Source organism: Poecile atricapillus, chromosome 4, assembly GCF_030490865.1.
Source record: "Poecile atricapillus isolate bPoeAtr1 chromosome 4, bPoeAtr1.hap1, whole genome shotgun sequence".
Classification (NCBI taxonomy): domain Eukaryota; kingdom Metazoa; phylum Chordata; class Aves; order Passeriformes; family Paridae; genus Poecile; species Poecile atricapillus.
In genome coordinates, this window is record NC_081252.1 from 27,984,594 (window position 1) to 28,001,711 (window position 17,118).

General features: G+C 37.1%; 1 protein-coding gene across 1 annotated transcript in view; it reads right to left on the bottom strand.

Annotated features, from left to right (window-relative positions):
- Positions 1–785: 785 nt before the first annotated feature.
- Positions 786–17,118, bottom strand: part of CENPE (centromere protein E) — a 36,088-nt gene continuing 19,755 nt past the window's right edge. Inside the window, exons 29-46 of the mRNA XM_058838837.1 lie at positions 16,270–16,512; positions 15,557–15,766; positions 14,282–14,566; positions 14,017–14,175; positions 12,994–13,236; positions 12,370–12,612; positions 11,294–11,494; positions 11,062–11,211; positions 8,365–8,577; positions 7,050–7,259; positions 6,319–6,528; positions 4,994–5,215; positions 4,456–4,656; positions 3,783–3,895; positions 3,191–3,288; positions 2,468–2,627; positions 1,795–2,057; positions 786–980 (exon numbers count right to left, since the gene is read on the bottom strand). Coding sequence (XP_058694820.1) covers positions 883–980; positions 1,795–2,057; positions 2,468–2,627; positions 3,191–3,288; positions 3,783–3,895; positions 4,456–4,656; positions 4,994–5,215; positions 6,319–6,528; positions 7,050–7,259; positions 8,365–8,577; positions 11,062–11,211; positions 11,294–11,494; positions 12,370–12,612; positions 12,994–13,236; positions 14,017–14,175; positions 14,282–14,566; positions 15,557–15,766; positions 16,270–16,512 — 3,522 coding nt within the window. The 3' untranslated portion in view covers positions 786–882. The remainder of the gene's footprint in view (positions 981–1,794; positions 2,058–2,467; positions 2,628–3,190; positions 3,289–3,782; positions 3,896–4,455; positions 4,657–4,993; positions 5,216–6,318; positions 6,529–7,049; positions 7,260–8,364; positions 8,578–11,061; positions 11,212–11,293; positions 11,495–12,369; positions 12,613–12,993; positions 13,237–14,016; positions 14,176–14,281; positions 14,567–15,556; positions 15,767–16,269; positions 16,513–17,118) is intronic.

The window sequence follows — 17,118 nt, forward strand, 5'->3', positions numbered from 1 at the left end:
GGATCATAGCACACGTGAACAGCAAAACCATTTTTACATATTTAACATATTAAATTTTATTGTCAAGTTAAAACTTCTTATATAAAACATACAAAATGTAGGTCTCACAATACAGATAAGTAAGTTAATAAGAGTCCATCTTGCCCCAGTGATCTGGTTTGTTTTCCCTTCACTGGAGAAGCAGAAGTGTGTTAAGTCCATTGCTTACTATTTGAAAAAAAAACTATAAAAACCTCAGACAAGTATATTAAAAAATGATGCAAAATTCAAAGTTACTCATGGTACCATAATTGGCTGAGCTGCAGAAACTTCTAAGGAGTTTAAGAGGAACCCTTGATTGTGCGCTTTACAAACAGAAGATCAGTAACTTTGGTTGCAGTGTCCAAAGAGGTCAAGATTGTGGTGAAAATGCAGTTTCTGCTGGCTTAAAGAAAGCTTTGTATAAAAACCACATGCTAAAAACAAAAAGAATATTTCTTGCCAAGTCAGCAGCAGTCTGAAGATACAAATATCAACACCCCAGAAAAGGGCTGGTTTAGAAATGACAGAATGAGAAGTTTATGACTGAGAAGTTTCACAGTAGATTAGTTTGTGATCCATTACTTTTTTCCATTTCTTTCTTCAATACATTAGTTTCTCTTTGCCATCAAAAAAATCCATATCAAAACACCAAAGCAGAACATCAGTAGATTAGCAGGTTGTGGTGCAACGTCTGGTTTTCCATTTTTGTCCTCATATTCCAGCTTTCCCAGTTGTGGGAAGTAGAAACTCCAAGACAGAAAAGATGGAAGAGGCTGATGGTTTTTAACCTGAAGCAATTTTCTTTTGTATATGCAGATCCTGGCTGTAGCCACTGTAAGGGCAGCTTAAGCCTGAGTATCTTTACTGGGTGCTGCAATCAGGGGCTTTATCTTTGTCTGAAGTCCCGAACAAGTGCTTAAGGTGTTCTTCTGTAGATTCTGTGCCTGCAGGTCGAGTATCTGTAAAGAAGACAAGCACATTAAAGCCTTTCTCAGTTAGACAAGCAGCAGGAATACAGTGATTTAATCTTGATTAGTGTTTTGTACGTCAGCTATGAAAGCTTCCCTCTGAGGAGCTTTGTGTTGTGAGGAAAGCTGTGCTATTACCAAACTGGCCATCACAAAGCTGGCAATGAGTCAATGTTCTTTCTGTAAGCCTGCTAGTAACACCTCAAAAACTGGCTACTCTTCAACATGTCTGCTGGGGCCTTCTGAAAGCTGTGAGAAGCATGAGGGCAGAAGGTCACTAAAAGTCAGCAAGCCAGATATAAGAAATCTGAAGGGAAGCTGAGGAACCAAAGTTATCATAATCAAAACAGTTATTATTGCAGCTGGAGCCAGGCAGAGTAGCAGATGCAACATCAAAGACGAAAGTCTAACATCTTGAAAAACTTCAGAAAGACGTTAACCAGCACTTTATTTTATATAGTTTTACCAGAAATTTGTGCTTAACCAAGGTAAAGTTAAAAAGCAAGACATTTTAGAGCACCAGCTACCTAATAAAAATATTTTGTTGATTCACTTTTACTCAACACTTCCACTGCAGAAAAGGGAAAAAAAGTTTGTATATTCTTCAGTGGGTGAAGGATTCATTTTGGTATTTCAATTCTGTAGAGCATACAGAAAGAAGCTTCACAGCTCAGATGGTCAGCTTTCCAACAGAGAGATGACAAACCATTAGGGAAAACTGTTATCATGCAAGTTTCAGATCTCAGGCCATCCCTTACATTTTGCATCTTCAAATCTTACAGGACCCTACCACTGTGTTACATACCTGTTAGCACACCCAAGTTGGAATTATCAAAGAAATTTGTTGGACAAGTCAGAGGCAGTGGCTTTGCTATGTCCTGAGTTACTATTTCCTGAGAAACAGTTTCTTTGGAGGGTGAAGGCATTTGCTCTTTAAAGAAATATGACACTGCCTTCTTAGGAGACTTGGGTATTGTCTCTCGAGTAGTTTCTCTTGAGGATCGTTCTCTCCATTTTAGTGCTCTTTCCTTCCATTTCCTGAGTTCCTCTTTCAATTGAAGTTCATCACTACAAAGAAAAGAACCTCAGCATTCAATTAAGAAAAGTTTAAAGCAGTTTCTTTAAGGCAAAATTCCTAAAGAACAGACAGTTCCTGTACTTTCAGATGACATATCACAGACATGGCAGTACAATAGCTGTATGTCTTGGTTTCAGATGATTTTTTTTTAAAGCTGAAATTCCTTCCAACACATAATTCAAGTATATCTTCCAGTATTTAAAAGATTCTTAAGGAAACAAGCAATTTAAAGTTCAAAAGGCCTTTATGACATTATAAGCCATAAAACTAGCTTTAAATACAAGTTTATGATGTGAAATCTAAAATAAATGCTTACTTCCATAGGTCTTCCAGAAACACTAATGATATACATAAATACAACAAATGATTTGACATGTTGCTAAGTCAGCTGTCCACTTACCTCAGCAGCAGGTCATTTTGTTTCTTCAGCTGCAAGTTCTCTTTCTGTAGCTTAGCTTGTTCAGATTTTAGAACAAGTATTTGTGTGCTCTGCACAATACCACTGCCACCACCACAAGTAAGGGGTATTTGGGATTGCTGAGGATCTGCTTCTTTCAGCACTAGAAAACACATTTACAAATACGTGTGTGCATTATCTGGAGAGTGGTTAAAATCCAGCCGATAAATTTTTTAGCCTATTTGTTCTTCTGGTCTAACATGCAAAACCTCAGTGGGTCACAAGTACCATTATAACAGTTACTCTTTTTTCTACACTAAATACACCTCCCAGTATTCACACTGCTAGGGAGATATTAAGAAACATGACGTATTCTTCACTGGGCCATTCAGAGGTAAAATAGTTATTGTTCCAGGCATGTCACACCTGTGATGAGAACTAAATATTCATATGTCAAGGGGAAAGTGGCAACATGAGCTACCACCACTGCAGCTTATCCCTCCACAAGGGCAAACGTGGCTGGAGAAAAACACAAGAACTACTGTGATTTTAAATGCCATCCACATGCAGCTAATAGAATCTACTTTCCATCTCATCTTCCAGTGCACCCAATTCTCCTCATAGCCTTTGAGTACAGGGCCTGCATCTCAATCTGGTCTCTACCCATATAACCTCAAAACTCAATGTTTAACATGAAAGAGTCCTTTCTATTTATCTTGAATTTACCAGTAACATCTTGCTCTTGGTGTGCTCTTCTCAGTTCTTCTTTTAGCTTTGTTAACTGTTCTTCTCGGTGTTCTGCAAGGGCTTTATAATTAGCAAGTCTATATGAGGCAGCAAAGGAGGGAAAAAAACCCCAGAAAACCTCAGTTTAATAGTTGTTTCAATTTAATTCCAAATAACTATCAAATACAAGACACATCCACATTATACAAGAAAAACTACATAAACCTGGTTGTCAGTTAGATTTTAGGTAAAGTGCACTCAAAAGTTGGACTAATTATTTTTGGTGTATCCCTTCTCTCTAGTGACGTAGAGAGTACTTTCAGTTACTGCTTCCCCCTTTCCTGCTTTTATCAGAGCATTTATTTCATCTATGGTTGAACATGGTTAATTGAGAAATTTTGGTGGGTATACAGGGAAGAATTTTTGTAAGCAACCCAAGGTGCATATAGATTTTACTTTCTCTAACCACCATAAAAACTTACAACACCTCAAGATGAATGCTTACTTCTTATTGTGTGAGAAAAATAAAGGCAGAAGTAGAAGCTAAGAATGAAGTAGTTGAGAACTGTAAAAAGATAAAATTTGAACTTACTTCACTTCAAAGGAGTTGGTTTGTTTCATTCTTTCCAGATTACACTTTACCAATTGTGTTTTGAGATGGTCAATTTCTTCTTTGTACAGCTCAGCACCTTTATCTAATTTTGCCTGAAAAGAGAATATTTAGTACAAGTGAGGGCTTTTTACTTAGCAATGAAATGAAGGGTTGTTTACCTTGTATCTTGACTATGATCTGCTAGATTTTGTGGGACAAGACCAGGAGCAGAAAATTATTTTTCATTAAGGTGGCTCACATAACCAACTAGCACTATAGTAGCAGTTGGTATCCTACTCTGGTGTATGACATGCAACCATATTTTAGCAAGTTTTGCTGACTTCTGTGCAGATATAAATCTGGTGCAAACATGTCACATTGAGTAAATAGTTCATGCTTCGGTTTAAAGGTTCTAAAATGTTTCAGAAGTGCACCACATAACAAGTGAAACATTTCCTTTCTAAATATGGGGTCTAAATGTTGCCACTGAGGTTGCAGTAGTAGAATGTGAAACTGCCTGCAAAACAGTCAAATGGAGTGTTTTACTCTAGGAATGCCATACAGAACAAATACATCGACTATTGAGAGCTGCATTTCACCAGCAACTGTTGTCAAGCATTCCTTGTGTCTTTCATTAGAGGAGAAAGAGAAGAGTGAAGTATTTTGCTCTTACCTGAAGACTCTGCTTCTCTGTTAAGGCAGTCCTGAGGCAATTATCCATCTCATTCAGTTTGGCTTGAAGTTGGGTGAGCTCACTTGTCTCTGTTCTTATTCTGATCTGCGCTTGTAACTTGTTTATCTTGTCTTTCTCTTTGACACTTTCTCCTACTTCATTTATTACATTTTCTAACTTCTGAATTTTTACTTCCATAGCCTGAGATATATCAATCAATCAGTTATGTGCAGTTATGTCAAAAGATAGTAACAGTAACAGCATATGGTCGTATTTTTAGCATGAACTAGCAAAAACCCAAACCACACAAAAAAATACCAACACTACAGGCTCTATGGTAACCCTTCATGTCCAGCTCACTGTTTTGTGTCATCTTTTAATATTTTGGAAATAAAAGAGCTACTAAGATAAAGTGTACTCTATTTGTATTGTGGCGGCATAGATTTACAGTTGCCACCAATTCTTATTTTCAGTTTGGACTACTCTCCTTTAGAAAGCAAGCATCAAAGAAGTTTGCCTTAGAAACAAATATTGGTACCTTTTTATCTTGTTCTGCAGACTTTAATTTATTCTGAAGCCTACAATTTTCTTCTTGTAATGCCAGTCTGGCAGAGCCACCAGAGGCCAGTTTTTCTTTTAGAGTGTTTAGATCCTGAAGCAGATCTTCATTTTTCTCTTTTCTCTGTTTTAATTCAACATCAGCATTTTTACTATAATTAGCAGTTCTGGCGTCCAGCTCTGAAGAAAGTTCAAGGAGTATCTGAAAATCAGCAGCATCATACAGAATAATTTTAAATAATTTTTTAATCTGCTAGAAATATGGCAAGTGAAGAAACAGGAAGTACATTAGCCTGTATTATTTTCACATTCTTGTTTCAATGCCCCATTTGAAAATGCTTACTGTCAGAAATAGTACCATTATCACTCAAAAGAACAGTTACATTTCCAGAAGAGAGGGAGGCAGGAAGGGGCACAAGAGAAGATGATAGTGTATTGCATGTTTACCAGTATTTCTGCATTAACTCAAACTCTCATATTAGAGAAACAAAGGAATTATATTGGAAAGACTTTTTGAATGTCAGCCACAGAAAACCGTAATTATTCACAGATTTTTTTTACTAGAATGTATTCACTGACTAAAGGAAATTAAACCTACATATTGGACTATTCTAGAAGCCCAAATATTTAACATGTCAGATAAATAAAAACTTAACAATTGTCAGGAAATTACAATGTTTACTAGATTTTTGTTTGTTTGTTAAAAGCTTTGATCCACATAATATTAGGGTCAGGGAATTCTTCCAAAAACCTTGCCAACACTGCAAAATCCCAAGGAAGTCAAGACTCACTAGTGACACTACAAAAGAAACTATTCAAAGTACGCTAAACTTAAGATTTAATCAGAAAGGTGAAATCTCGTGAAATCCTGCTCATGATGCACTAAACCCTGAAAAATGCTGTCCAGGTTTCCAAAAGAGGCAAGAGGTAAGCATGAGAAAGAAATGAGTGTAAATATAAATTTAACTGAGCGTTACAAATGGCTGTAGTAGCTTTGATAAAGTTGGGCAAGAAAAGTAGCATTTTCCAGAATTCAGACTAATAAAACCCCAAATCAACAACCGCACACCCCCTCTCATTTATTACCTGGAAAATCTTTTAGAAAGCAAGTTTCCAAGTTTGGATGCATGAGGAATATTTAAAAGTCTTTTAAGTATTCCTATGTCTTACAGCTAAAGTATGAGTAAGTGCTGATAATAAATGAATGATCATTTAAGAGCCTTTTTTGTCTTTTGTTTTCCATCATAGGCATTTGCAGACTGCTTACCCAGAATACATTTCTGATTCTATAACATTTAATTTTACCTTTACTTTCGGAGTCCAGAATTTAAGGACTTGCATGAGCCTTTCATTATCTTTCTTTAGTTCTTCTTTCAGTTCCTCTGCGTCCCAGTGAGTTCCTGAACAAGCTTCCCAGAATTGTATTGTTTCTTTTCTAGCACTTTCTTCGTTCTGTAACTCTGCTTCTATGCAGAGAAGTTCATGTTCCATTTCTGATACATCTTTGAGAATGCTCTTAAAAAAAAAAAAAAAAAAGAATTAAAATTTAAATACTGGTTTGATTATCACATGTCTAAATATACCTTCTGTCCTCTCAGCTATCAGTCCAGCAGTAAGTCTGTTTTAGCATCTAATTATCATATAAAGGGAGTTTTGCTAGACTTCAAATTACACCCTATTGGGAAAGCAAGAAGACAATCTACATTCTTGGGGCAGGTGGCAAGGGGGGAAAAAAAGTGCTTATTAGCAAAAGTTTATTTCATTGTTTTAGAACAATCTTGGTATTGGATAGTATGTAGTGTAGAGGGCAAATAAGTAACATTCCCACTGTTTTCTAACCTATTAATTTTATTTTCAGCTGCTTTACGAAGCAAAATCCTCTTATTACAGAACTAGTAGCATAACAAAATAACTATTGCTTCACCCCCTTTAAGTGAAGTTTTAACAGATAAACCCAATGCCAGTAGATTCCCAGCACCACATGACTCTATGCCTTGGAATAGGTCTTTATGTCTATTTTTGTTCCCAAATATTACCTCTTCATGTAAGTGGAAACTCTGCAGCCCTTCACTGCTGTTTAACTCTTGAGATGATACTTCATTCTGCTTCAAATCAATCTTCCTGAGATGTTGAATCTGGGATTGTAGGTGATTTTGTTTTCTTTTTTCCTCAAGCAATTCCATTTCATACTTGTGAACGGTAGAGTGATATACTCTTTTCTTTGTGCAAACAGAACTGAACAGAAGCTATTGCAGAAGCACAGGATGTGTCAGTAAGCCTTTTTTAAAGCCGTACCCTGCATCCAGCTAAAATACATTATTTTATAATTAAATCTGTTTACTCTCTGAGCCTCTAAATGTCCACTATAGCTAACCCTTGACTAAGGAAATCATGTTCACCTGTGCATTATAGTAATGGCATTTAAGCCTTTTAGCTGAGACAGCACTTTTCCAGGATGCTATTTTTTGTAGACTCCACAAAAAGCCAAGAAGTCTAAAAGGCTCTAGACACGGCCTTCCACAAATCTAAACTTTGAAAAACAAAGTGTTCTTGGTTATAATTATTTTCTCTTGGAGCTGTGAAAGGTAGTTCAAATTCCATGTTAATGGATATTTATGGACGTGACTGACTCTCAAGAACCTCACACCCTCTCTCCAAGCCTGTGCATGTTTCCATGCTCCAATCAAAAAACCCTCAGCCCTTAATATTTCATGGTAAATAAAGAAACAGAAGAAACTTTATCATTTACTGTACTTCTGCATATATTAACAGGAATTCTTTCCCAACTACCCTTAACCTTTTTGCTGAAAATTTTAGTCCAATGGAGAAACTGATTCCAAACTGGGGAAGATCTGCAAGGCTGTAAAATCATCAAACTGCTTGGGTAGTTCTGTAAAATCATCAAACTACTTGGGTAGTTTTGCAGAGTAAGCAAGCATATCCAATTCATCCTGCATGTCTCTTTCCTCCACAGAGAAACATATACTTAGTCATCTATTATTTGATTTATAGACTACAGAAAGAAAATTTCATCTTCCAATTAAAATAGAATAATAATAATGAAATAATTCTGTGCAAAGTTGTTGAACTGCAGTTAAAAACGAAGTTTGGTTTACATAACTAAGTAGTTCCAGTTTTCTAAGATTGCAAAGCAATTACTATCAACTTACTTTCTCCAATGTATGGATTCTCAAAACCCAAAGCCAGAGTATATTGAAAATCCTAGCTGTTACCATTGAGAGCTTATTTAAAAAAACCCAAAACCCAAATCCAAGCATATATATATATATATTTATATATACATATATATATATATGAAGCATCCACATATCCAGCATTTTAAGTTGGTACCTTCAATTTGGTCAGTAACTTCTGGAGATGACTGTTCATTTCCTCATTTTTAGTTTGAAGAGTTTTGACTTGTTTACTCTGCTCCAATGTAAGCTGAGGCAGTATCACAGCTATCAGTGCTTTCTGACTCTTCAGTTCACTCTTCAGCTTAAGAGACACTGTAGAGAGACATTCGTATCTCTTCCCCATATTTAGGAATTTCTCAAGAAGCTCCTAAATGCAAGTGAAACAAATGAACTTGTTCACAATAAGGAAAAGTGTGATTAGCTATAAACAGAAACATAAAATAAATTACCTGACTCCAGGACTAACACCTAGTACAGTATATACTTGGTTTTACAACAGGAAAAGTTATTATGATTAAGACTTCAGTTTTGAGTTGCCACAGGGATATGACAAAATCACTAATCCAAGCACAAACCCAGATAATTTCTTAGTTTTCCAGCAAGTCATTTCACAAGCTCCAATTGTGTTTGTGGTTTAGATTTCCTGGCCACATCAAGACTTGTAAATCAGGCATGAAAAAAAATTATTGGCTGTTCACAAGTTTGCCAGCTAGCCTTCCCTCATGATGGACTCCCTATTTTATCTGCTTCTCCTTTCTTGAAGGAAAAGGGCTCATGAAGTGGGTCCTAGCAGTCTGCCATGAAAAGAAAGGTTGAACAAGCAGTGAGGCTCAGTAGTGCTACAGGCTTGAAGACCCAGTAAAATGCAACTCCAGTATCATGTTTAATTATGTCTATGTTATACATTTTAAAATAAGTATAAAACCCCCCTGACATACTCTCTCCATGTTTGGTTCTTAGTTGAAAGAACTAAGATTCACCAGTTTTCTTAACTCTTTGCCTCACAGTAAAAACACTGGAACATTGTGAAGAAGCAGAAAGAGCCTATCTATTACAGAAGTCAGAAGAGGAAAGTGCTCTTAAAAGGGATCAGCTGATGTTAACTTCATTATGCTTCAACTTTATCAATTGTGCTGGTAATTTTGTTTTCTGTTGGATTGTGGTTCGTAAAGAAAGTTCTATGTTGTAGGGTTTGAGCTCTGCACTTTGTAGCTTGAGGGTTATAAGGGTTTGTTTTGTTGAGTTGTAATTTATTACTTCATTGTAATTTGGTATTTTGGGTTTGCAGGGCTTTGTTGTTGGTTGTAGTTTACTTTTTCATTGTAATTTTATTTCTTGTTACTTGGGTGCCAGATGTAACAACACAGAGTGCCCAGGCACTGCAAAGGAGAGCCCTTTCTTGCAAAAAGCAGGCCTTTTTAAGCAGTTAGCCAGTTATCAGTTTACACACTTTTAAGGCACAACAAACCCAAATCAACCAACCAGCATACACCACGATGTGGACATGCAGCAGTTACACACCATGTCTCTCACATCTCTCTACCCCTATTCCAGCTGAACTGTTCTCTCATAGTTCCCTTCTACTTAGCTGAAGCAGCAGGCCTGAGCCATGATTTTACAAGGGTAACAAGGCCCTTATTACATAAGGCTTTACCTATATGCGACAATACACAGTCATAAATCCTGGTTTATTTCGGCTTTCAGTAAGTTACTAGCACTTCTCATGTCTGTGTGAAAATACACTCAGGATAGCTAACTAACAAAAGGTCTGAGGAATTCCTAGTTTGAGGGCAGAAGCGCTTCAATGAAACTTATTTATTTAATACCGATTTAGTATTTGATGGGGAATACTGGAAGGGAGAATTTGGGGGGATTTAACAAAACCCAAGTGGCAAAGTGCTTCTGTTTGATGTTCAACAAGGGGAACTGCCAGGTCACAACACTCCCCATTGCAATGCTACAGGCTGGGGGAAAGTGTCTGGAAAACTTCCCAGCAGGAAAGGACCAGGGGTGCTGGTCAACAGCTAGCAGAACATGAGCGTGTGCCCCAGGGGCCAACAAGGCCAATGGCATCCTGGCTGTGGCAGGAATAGTGTGGCCAGCAGGCCTAGGAAAGGGATCAGCACCAGCAAGGCCACACCTCACTATGAGAAGAACACTGCGGTGCTGGGAAATGTCCAGAGAAGGACAATGGTGCTGGAGAAGGGTTTGGAGCACAAGTCCTGTGAGGAGTTGGTGTGGGAGTGGTGGGTGTTTGGCCTGGTGTTTTCCTGGACCACAGGAAGACCTTACTGCTCTAGAACTGCCTGAAAGGAGGGTGGGGGTTGGCCTCTTCTCTCCAGTAACATGTGATAAGTTGCACTGGGGGAGGTTTAGACTGGTTGTTAGGAAAAATTTCTCAATTGAAAAGGCTGTCAAGTACTGGAACAAGCTGCCCAGGGAAGTGGTGCAATCACCATCCCTGGATCTACTTCAAAGATGTGTACATCCAGCACTTAAGGACATGGTTTAGCAGTGATCATAGCAGTACTGGTTTAAGGGTTGAAATCTATAATCTAAGAGGTCTTTTCCGACCTAAATGATTCTGTGATCCTCCATGACTAGTTATTTTAATTGGGGTGGCTGGTAATGAAAGCAAGTGAGATGTTCTGTGAACATTAAACTGAACTTATCAGTTTGCATGAGATGTGCAATCACTCAACAACTGCAAATCAACTGAGCCCATGGTATGCAGCATCTTAGCAGGATACACAAACCATTTTATACATTACGAAGAGAAGGCATATGCTCCATGACAAGTGTCATTAAGTTCCTATGTACATCCTTAAAACAAGCAAAAAAATAACCTTACCTTAATTTTCAAGATTTTTTCTTTCAAGCTGTCATCAGCCACCTGCTCTGCAACATCCACTGGGTGTACCTGAATGGACATATTATTCAAGATTTTTCTCTGCTTCAGTTGTTCTAAAGCATCTTCTAGTTTTGCCTTTGTTTCAACACACTGAAATAAAAGCACACATATTTAAGTACCATTTAAGATGAGAAGTTATGAGTAACTCAGGTATGCAAATTGCAATACTCACCATCTCAGAATTCCTTTGCAATTCTGTCTTGAGCTGGTCCCGCTCAGACCTGACATCCTGAAGAAGTTTTTGTAGCTCATCTTTTTCTTGATTAACTGATGAGATTTGTTCTTTAAGTTGTAAAGAGTGACTAGCTCTTTCAGCTAATAACTGGTCCTTCTCACATGATATGCTATTTAGTGTCTCAGTTAACTGTTGAATCTACAATGAAGAGTGGAGAAAAACACAAATCACAATTTGATGGTCATGGTCTTCATACACCCTATGAAGTAGTCATATCAGTTGAGTCAAATAGAAAAATCACAATTCTTAATTACTATAATTGACACTAGCAGGAAGAAAAGTTAAAAAAAAAAATTGGCGTTTTAATAACATAGAAAAAAAATTTACAAGGAAGAGGAATAGCATGACACCCAAAAAAAGCCCACATCAGTCAACTTGGGTCTTCCATAAGCAAGATGAATCAGAGGAAAAGTCAATCAACCTAAGTCTATATCAAAAGAAAATTAAAATAAATAGAAGATGAGCATAAAAATGGACAATATCTTTACTGAAGAGTAATATTTGCTAAACTGAAGCAAACCTCAATTATACTCATTGATTTACAAAAGAAGAATTTGACAGGTGAAAGGCCTAAAAGCAAACACTATGAAAAGAATGAGTTGGCAAGAACTAAGTGCAAGACTTTCAGACATTGTCTGGTATTCAGAAAGTGTGCAAAGTACCAAGGATTCAAAACCCAGTTAAGTTCATGCTGTCTACACAATGCCATTTAAGAAGCTGGAATACGTGTTCAAGTACTGATTATTCTATTAAACATGCACACATATAAATTTACATTCATTCCAAAGCTTGACTAATCCAATAGGTTACAAGGCTGAGACAAGTTGATGACATTATTACTAAATATCAGTAAAGAAACTTAGACAAAACCCTTTGCCTATGTTCATGTTCATTTACCAACCATAAAAATAATGTGTTAAGAATTAAAAATTAAATAGTCTGAGCAAATCTTAAGCATATCAGTAATAAAGCATCAAAATACAAAACAGTGAATAAACACCAAAACTCCTCACCTTGCTTGTTAGGCTGTGCTCCAAAATCTCTGACTGCCTCTGAACCTTTAACAAATGTTCTTCCCTTTCTTTACAAGTCTCTACCATTTGCTGTAGCTCATCTCTTTCCTGGTTAAGTAAAGTGATTCTCTCAAGCTGCTGACACACTTGCTCATTCATTGCCCTTTCAGTTTGCTCCTTTTCTGCCACGAGGTTGCCATACTCAGCTGAGACACGAGTCAGGTTTGCAGTGACTTCAGTGAGCTGGAAAGAACAAACCCCAAACAGTATTGGTATTAATAATCAACTCTTGCATGGGCAAAAATAATTTGGTACTTGGGAGAAAAAACAACCAGTAACGGTTCAAGTTCCTAAATTTTCTTGTCCCAGCAATGAGGATTGGACTGAAGAATGTTATTGGATCATCACTCAGAAGCACTGTGTGTACATATGGCTTGTTATAAATGGATTGTTTTAAGTGGACATCCTCAATGATTTCCTGCTACAGCAAGCAAAAAAACCAATTTTATTTAAAAGCCAATCCAATGTCAGTGCTTGTGTCTTAGCAGTAGGCAAAATTAAAAATTAAATAGGAAAAACGCCAGAATACATAATAGTGACTAAACACCAACACTCCTCACTCACCTTGCTTGTTAGGCTGTCCTTCAAGATCTCCGACTGCCTCTGAACCTTTAACAAATGTTCTTCCCTTTCTTTACAAGTCTCTACCATTTGCTGTAGCTCATCTCTCTCCTGGTTAAGTAAAGTGATTCTCTCAAGCTGCTGACACACTTGCTCATTCATTGCCCTTTCAGTTTGCTCCTTTTCTGCCACGAGGTTGCCATACTCAGCTGAGACACGAGTCAGGTTTGCAGTGACTTCAGTGAGCTGGAAAGAACAAATCCCAAACAGCATTGGTATTAATAATCAACTCTTGCATGGGCAAAAATAATTTGGTACTTGGGAGAAAAAACAACCAGTAACGGTTCAAGTTCCTAAATTTTCTTATCCCGACAATGAGGATTGGACTGAAGAATATTATTGGAACATCACTCAGAAGCACTGTGTGTACATATGGCTTGTTATAAACGGACTGTTTTAAGAAGACATCCTCAATGGTTTCCTAGTTTGCTATAGTAAGCAAAAAAGATACAGCGATTTTGTTTAAAAGCCAATCAAATGTCAGTGCTTCTGTCTTAGCAGTAGGCAAAAGTAAATGTGGAAACGTGCAAGACATTCTAAATCCATAAAAATGCCCCAACTGCTGTATCCACAGTAGACAGGAGACGTTACTATATGCTAAAATGAAGCCTACAAGCCACACTGGCTTCAGACATGAAAATAAATGTAGACAACAAATTTATAATAGTGTAATAAATTCAAGAATGAGTTAAGGTGTCCTAAAAGTGCTCGAGGAGCTTCAGAATTACCTAGCTAATTTACATTATTGGAATATAAAAAAATCTAGGACTGGGCAAAGGGACAGAAGTCAAAGTGCATTGTTGCTTCCAAGAAATACCTGGTCATTCAGCACCAAGACTTACTTAGTTATAAATATTCAGTTTCTTTATTACATCTACTGGAGCCCCTGCAAACTGAGGTTTGCAGAAGACACGGGCTGCCAGAGCCAACAGAGCTTCTGGTTTTCTGGACAAAACTGCTTCTCACCTTCTGCTGCAGTTCATCAGTTTTTTCCTTCAACGCCTCTTGTGCCTTTGAGAGCTGATTTTCTTTCTCTGAAATACTGCCTTTCAGCTCTGTAATCATCTCCTGATGTTGTCCAAGAGATTCACGAGTACATCTCAATTCCTCCTGCATCTCCGAGTTCTTTGGACACAATTAAAAGTACATTAACACCTGAACAACACTGCCAAATCTAAGACAGAAATCTACTGAAGCTGTTCTCCTACAGGAAGGGGACTACTTTTATTACCTTGCTAATTGTCTCCTGTAGAGTTTCCCTCAGCTGCTCCTTCTCATTCTGGAGATTTTGCAGTTGCATTTTAAATTCATCATCATCTCTTTCTGTCTGGGTGCTGACTTCCTGGGAGTCGTGTGGTTTTGGAATAACATTTGTTCTCTCCATTTCTTCAGATTCTCCTTGATATTCACTGGCCTTTGCTTCCTCCATTTCATGCAATTTCCTTTGTGCCTGGCTCAGCTCTTCTCTCAGAAGAATTAACTCTTGCTCCATAGCTTGTCCTTGAATCGGTGATATCTATTTTGTAAGAGAGTAAAGTAAACACATTCAGGAAGCAGCTTTAGGGAAAACTTATCTGACACCTTTGACAGATTGATTATGTACAACAGACAGCAACACTACTTTAGCGAGGATTTTACTTTTTTAGTATATCAAAATTTGACCAAACCCCATATTCAATTTAAGTTTCTTGAAATAAGAAACATGTAAAAATAAAACTTGAAGAACTTCTAAAAGAAGTCATCAGAAGTAGAATTTCACTGCCATAGTTTAAGCACGGTAGGGAATACAGCAAAACAAAAAAGCCCAACAACAAATCTCTCCCATCTCAAACCTTAAGACCTTATCTGTATTTCTAGTCTCAGCAGTACATAATGCTAGGTAGGCCTGTATATGAATTATTTACTTAAAGTTTGTCTGCTACCCCTTCAATATTAGAATAAATGCACATACATTTCTTTTCTTTTGAAGAGCTCATTCTATATCTATCTATATATATATACACACCCACACAGAGAGGTACAATCAGCACATGAAGTTATACAAAGTGTTGATTGTGATGTCCCTCAGTTCTACATATACTTTAAAAAAGCAAAATTATCATTTCCAGATGAGCAAGTTTTAGCTTCAGCTTACTTGGTTATAAGAACCATATCCATACAGATCAATGCAGATCATCACCATCCTGTATCAATATTTTACTTACAGAAAAACACATTTGTACATTCTGGCACCACATGTCTATATATACACATATATACATAGGTACTATGTGTATGTATATGTGTGTATATATATATGTGTGTGTATATATGTGTGTATCTATATAAACACACATATATACATACATATATACAGATCTATATATGCTCAAATAAAAAAATCAATCTGCTGTTTAATGGTCTGCAGTCAAGTGAAACAGTTTTTCTGCAGTGTCTTTTGCAAATTATTTCACTCAAGTGAAAGTATAAATAGGCAAGCTTCCCATTACAGCTTTAGCATAATTACCAAAGTTCCTTCCCCAAACTCCTCTTTTTTCAAAAGTAAGCTGTCCAGCTTCTCCTGCAATGAACAGTTCTCTTGTGTAAGGAAAATGATTTGTTCCTTTTGCACCTGAAGCTGATCACTTTCTCTACAGCTATTACTTTCCAATTTCTCCGCAGCAAGCTGATCTCTCTCCGATGTGATGATTTTAATTTCTTCTGTCATTTCTGAGATCTATTAAAAAAATGCAAGGACACCATTTTCATCAATTTAAAACAAAATTAAAGGCCAAATTTTGTGTGATTCATTCTCCTACTGTGTTCTTAACATCAAACCACTATAACCAAAGTAGAAAATCTTCCAAACCAAACCTGTTACTCAGGAAGCGTGAAAAACACCAAGTATTCAAAACCCAGTAAAGTTCATGCATTCTACACAGTGCCTTTTAAGAAGCTGGAGTACATGTTCAAAGACTGATTATTATATTAAATATGCACACATATGATAAATTTACATTCATTCCAAAGCTTGACTAATCCAATAGGTTACAAGGCTGAGACAAGTTGATGACATTATTACTAAATATCAGTAAAGAAACTTAGACAAAACCCTTTGCCTATGTTCATTTACCAACCATAAAAATGATGTGCTGAGAATTAAAAAATAAATAGGATTTCTGTTGAGCAAGTTTGGTACAACAGAATACATAATAGTGACTAAACACCAACACACCTCACCTTGCTTGTTAGGCTGTCCTTCAAGATCTCCGACTGCCTCTGAACCTTTAACAAATGTTCTTCCCTTTCTTTACAAGTCTCTACCATTTGCTGTAGCTCATCTCTCTCCTGGTTAAGTAAAGTGATTCTCTCAAGCTGCTGACACACTTGCTCATTCATTGCCTTTTCAGTTTGCTCCTTTTCTGCCATGAGGTTGCCATACTCAGCTGAGACACGAGTCAGGTTTGCAGTGACTTCAGTGAGCTGGAAAGAACAAATCCCAAACAGCATTGGTATTAATAATCAACTCTTGCATGGGCAAAAATAATTTGGTACTTGGGAGAAAAAACAACCAGTAACGGTTCAAGTTCCTAAATTTTCTTGTCCCAGCAATGAGGATTGGACTGAAGAATGTTATTGGATCATCACTCAGAAGCACTGTGTGTACATATGGCTTGTTATAAACGGACTGTTTTAAGAAGACATCCTCAATGGTTTCCTAGTTTGCTATAGTAAGCAAAAAAGATACAGCGATTTTGTTTAAAAGCCAATCAAATGTCAGTGCTTCTGTCTTAGCAGTAGGCAAAAGTAAATGTGGAAACGTGCAAGACATTCTAAATCCATAAAAATGCCCCAACTGCTGTATCCACAGTAGACAGGAGATGTTACTATATGCTAAAATGAAGCCTACAAGCCACACTGGCTTCAGACATGAAAATAAATGTAGACAACAAATTTATAATAGTGTAATAAATTCAAGAATGAGTTAAGGTGTCCTAAAAGTGCTCGAGGAGCTTCAGAATTACCTAGCTAATTTACATTATTGGAATATAAAAAAATCTAGGACTGGGCAAAGGGACAGAAGTCAAA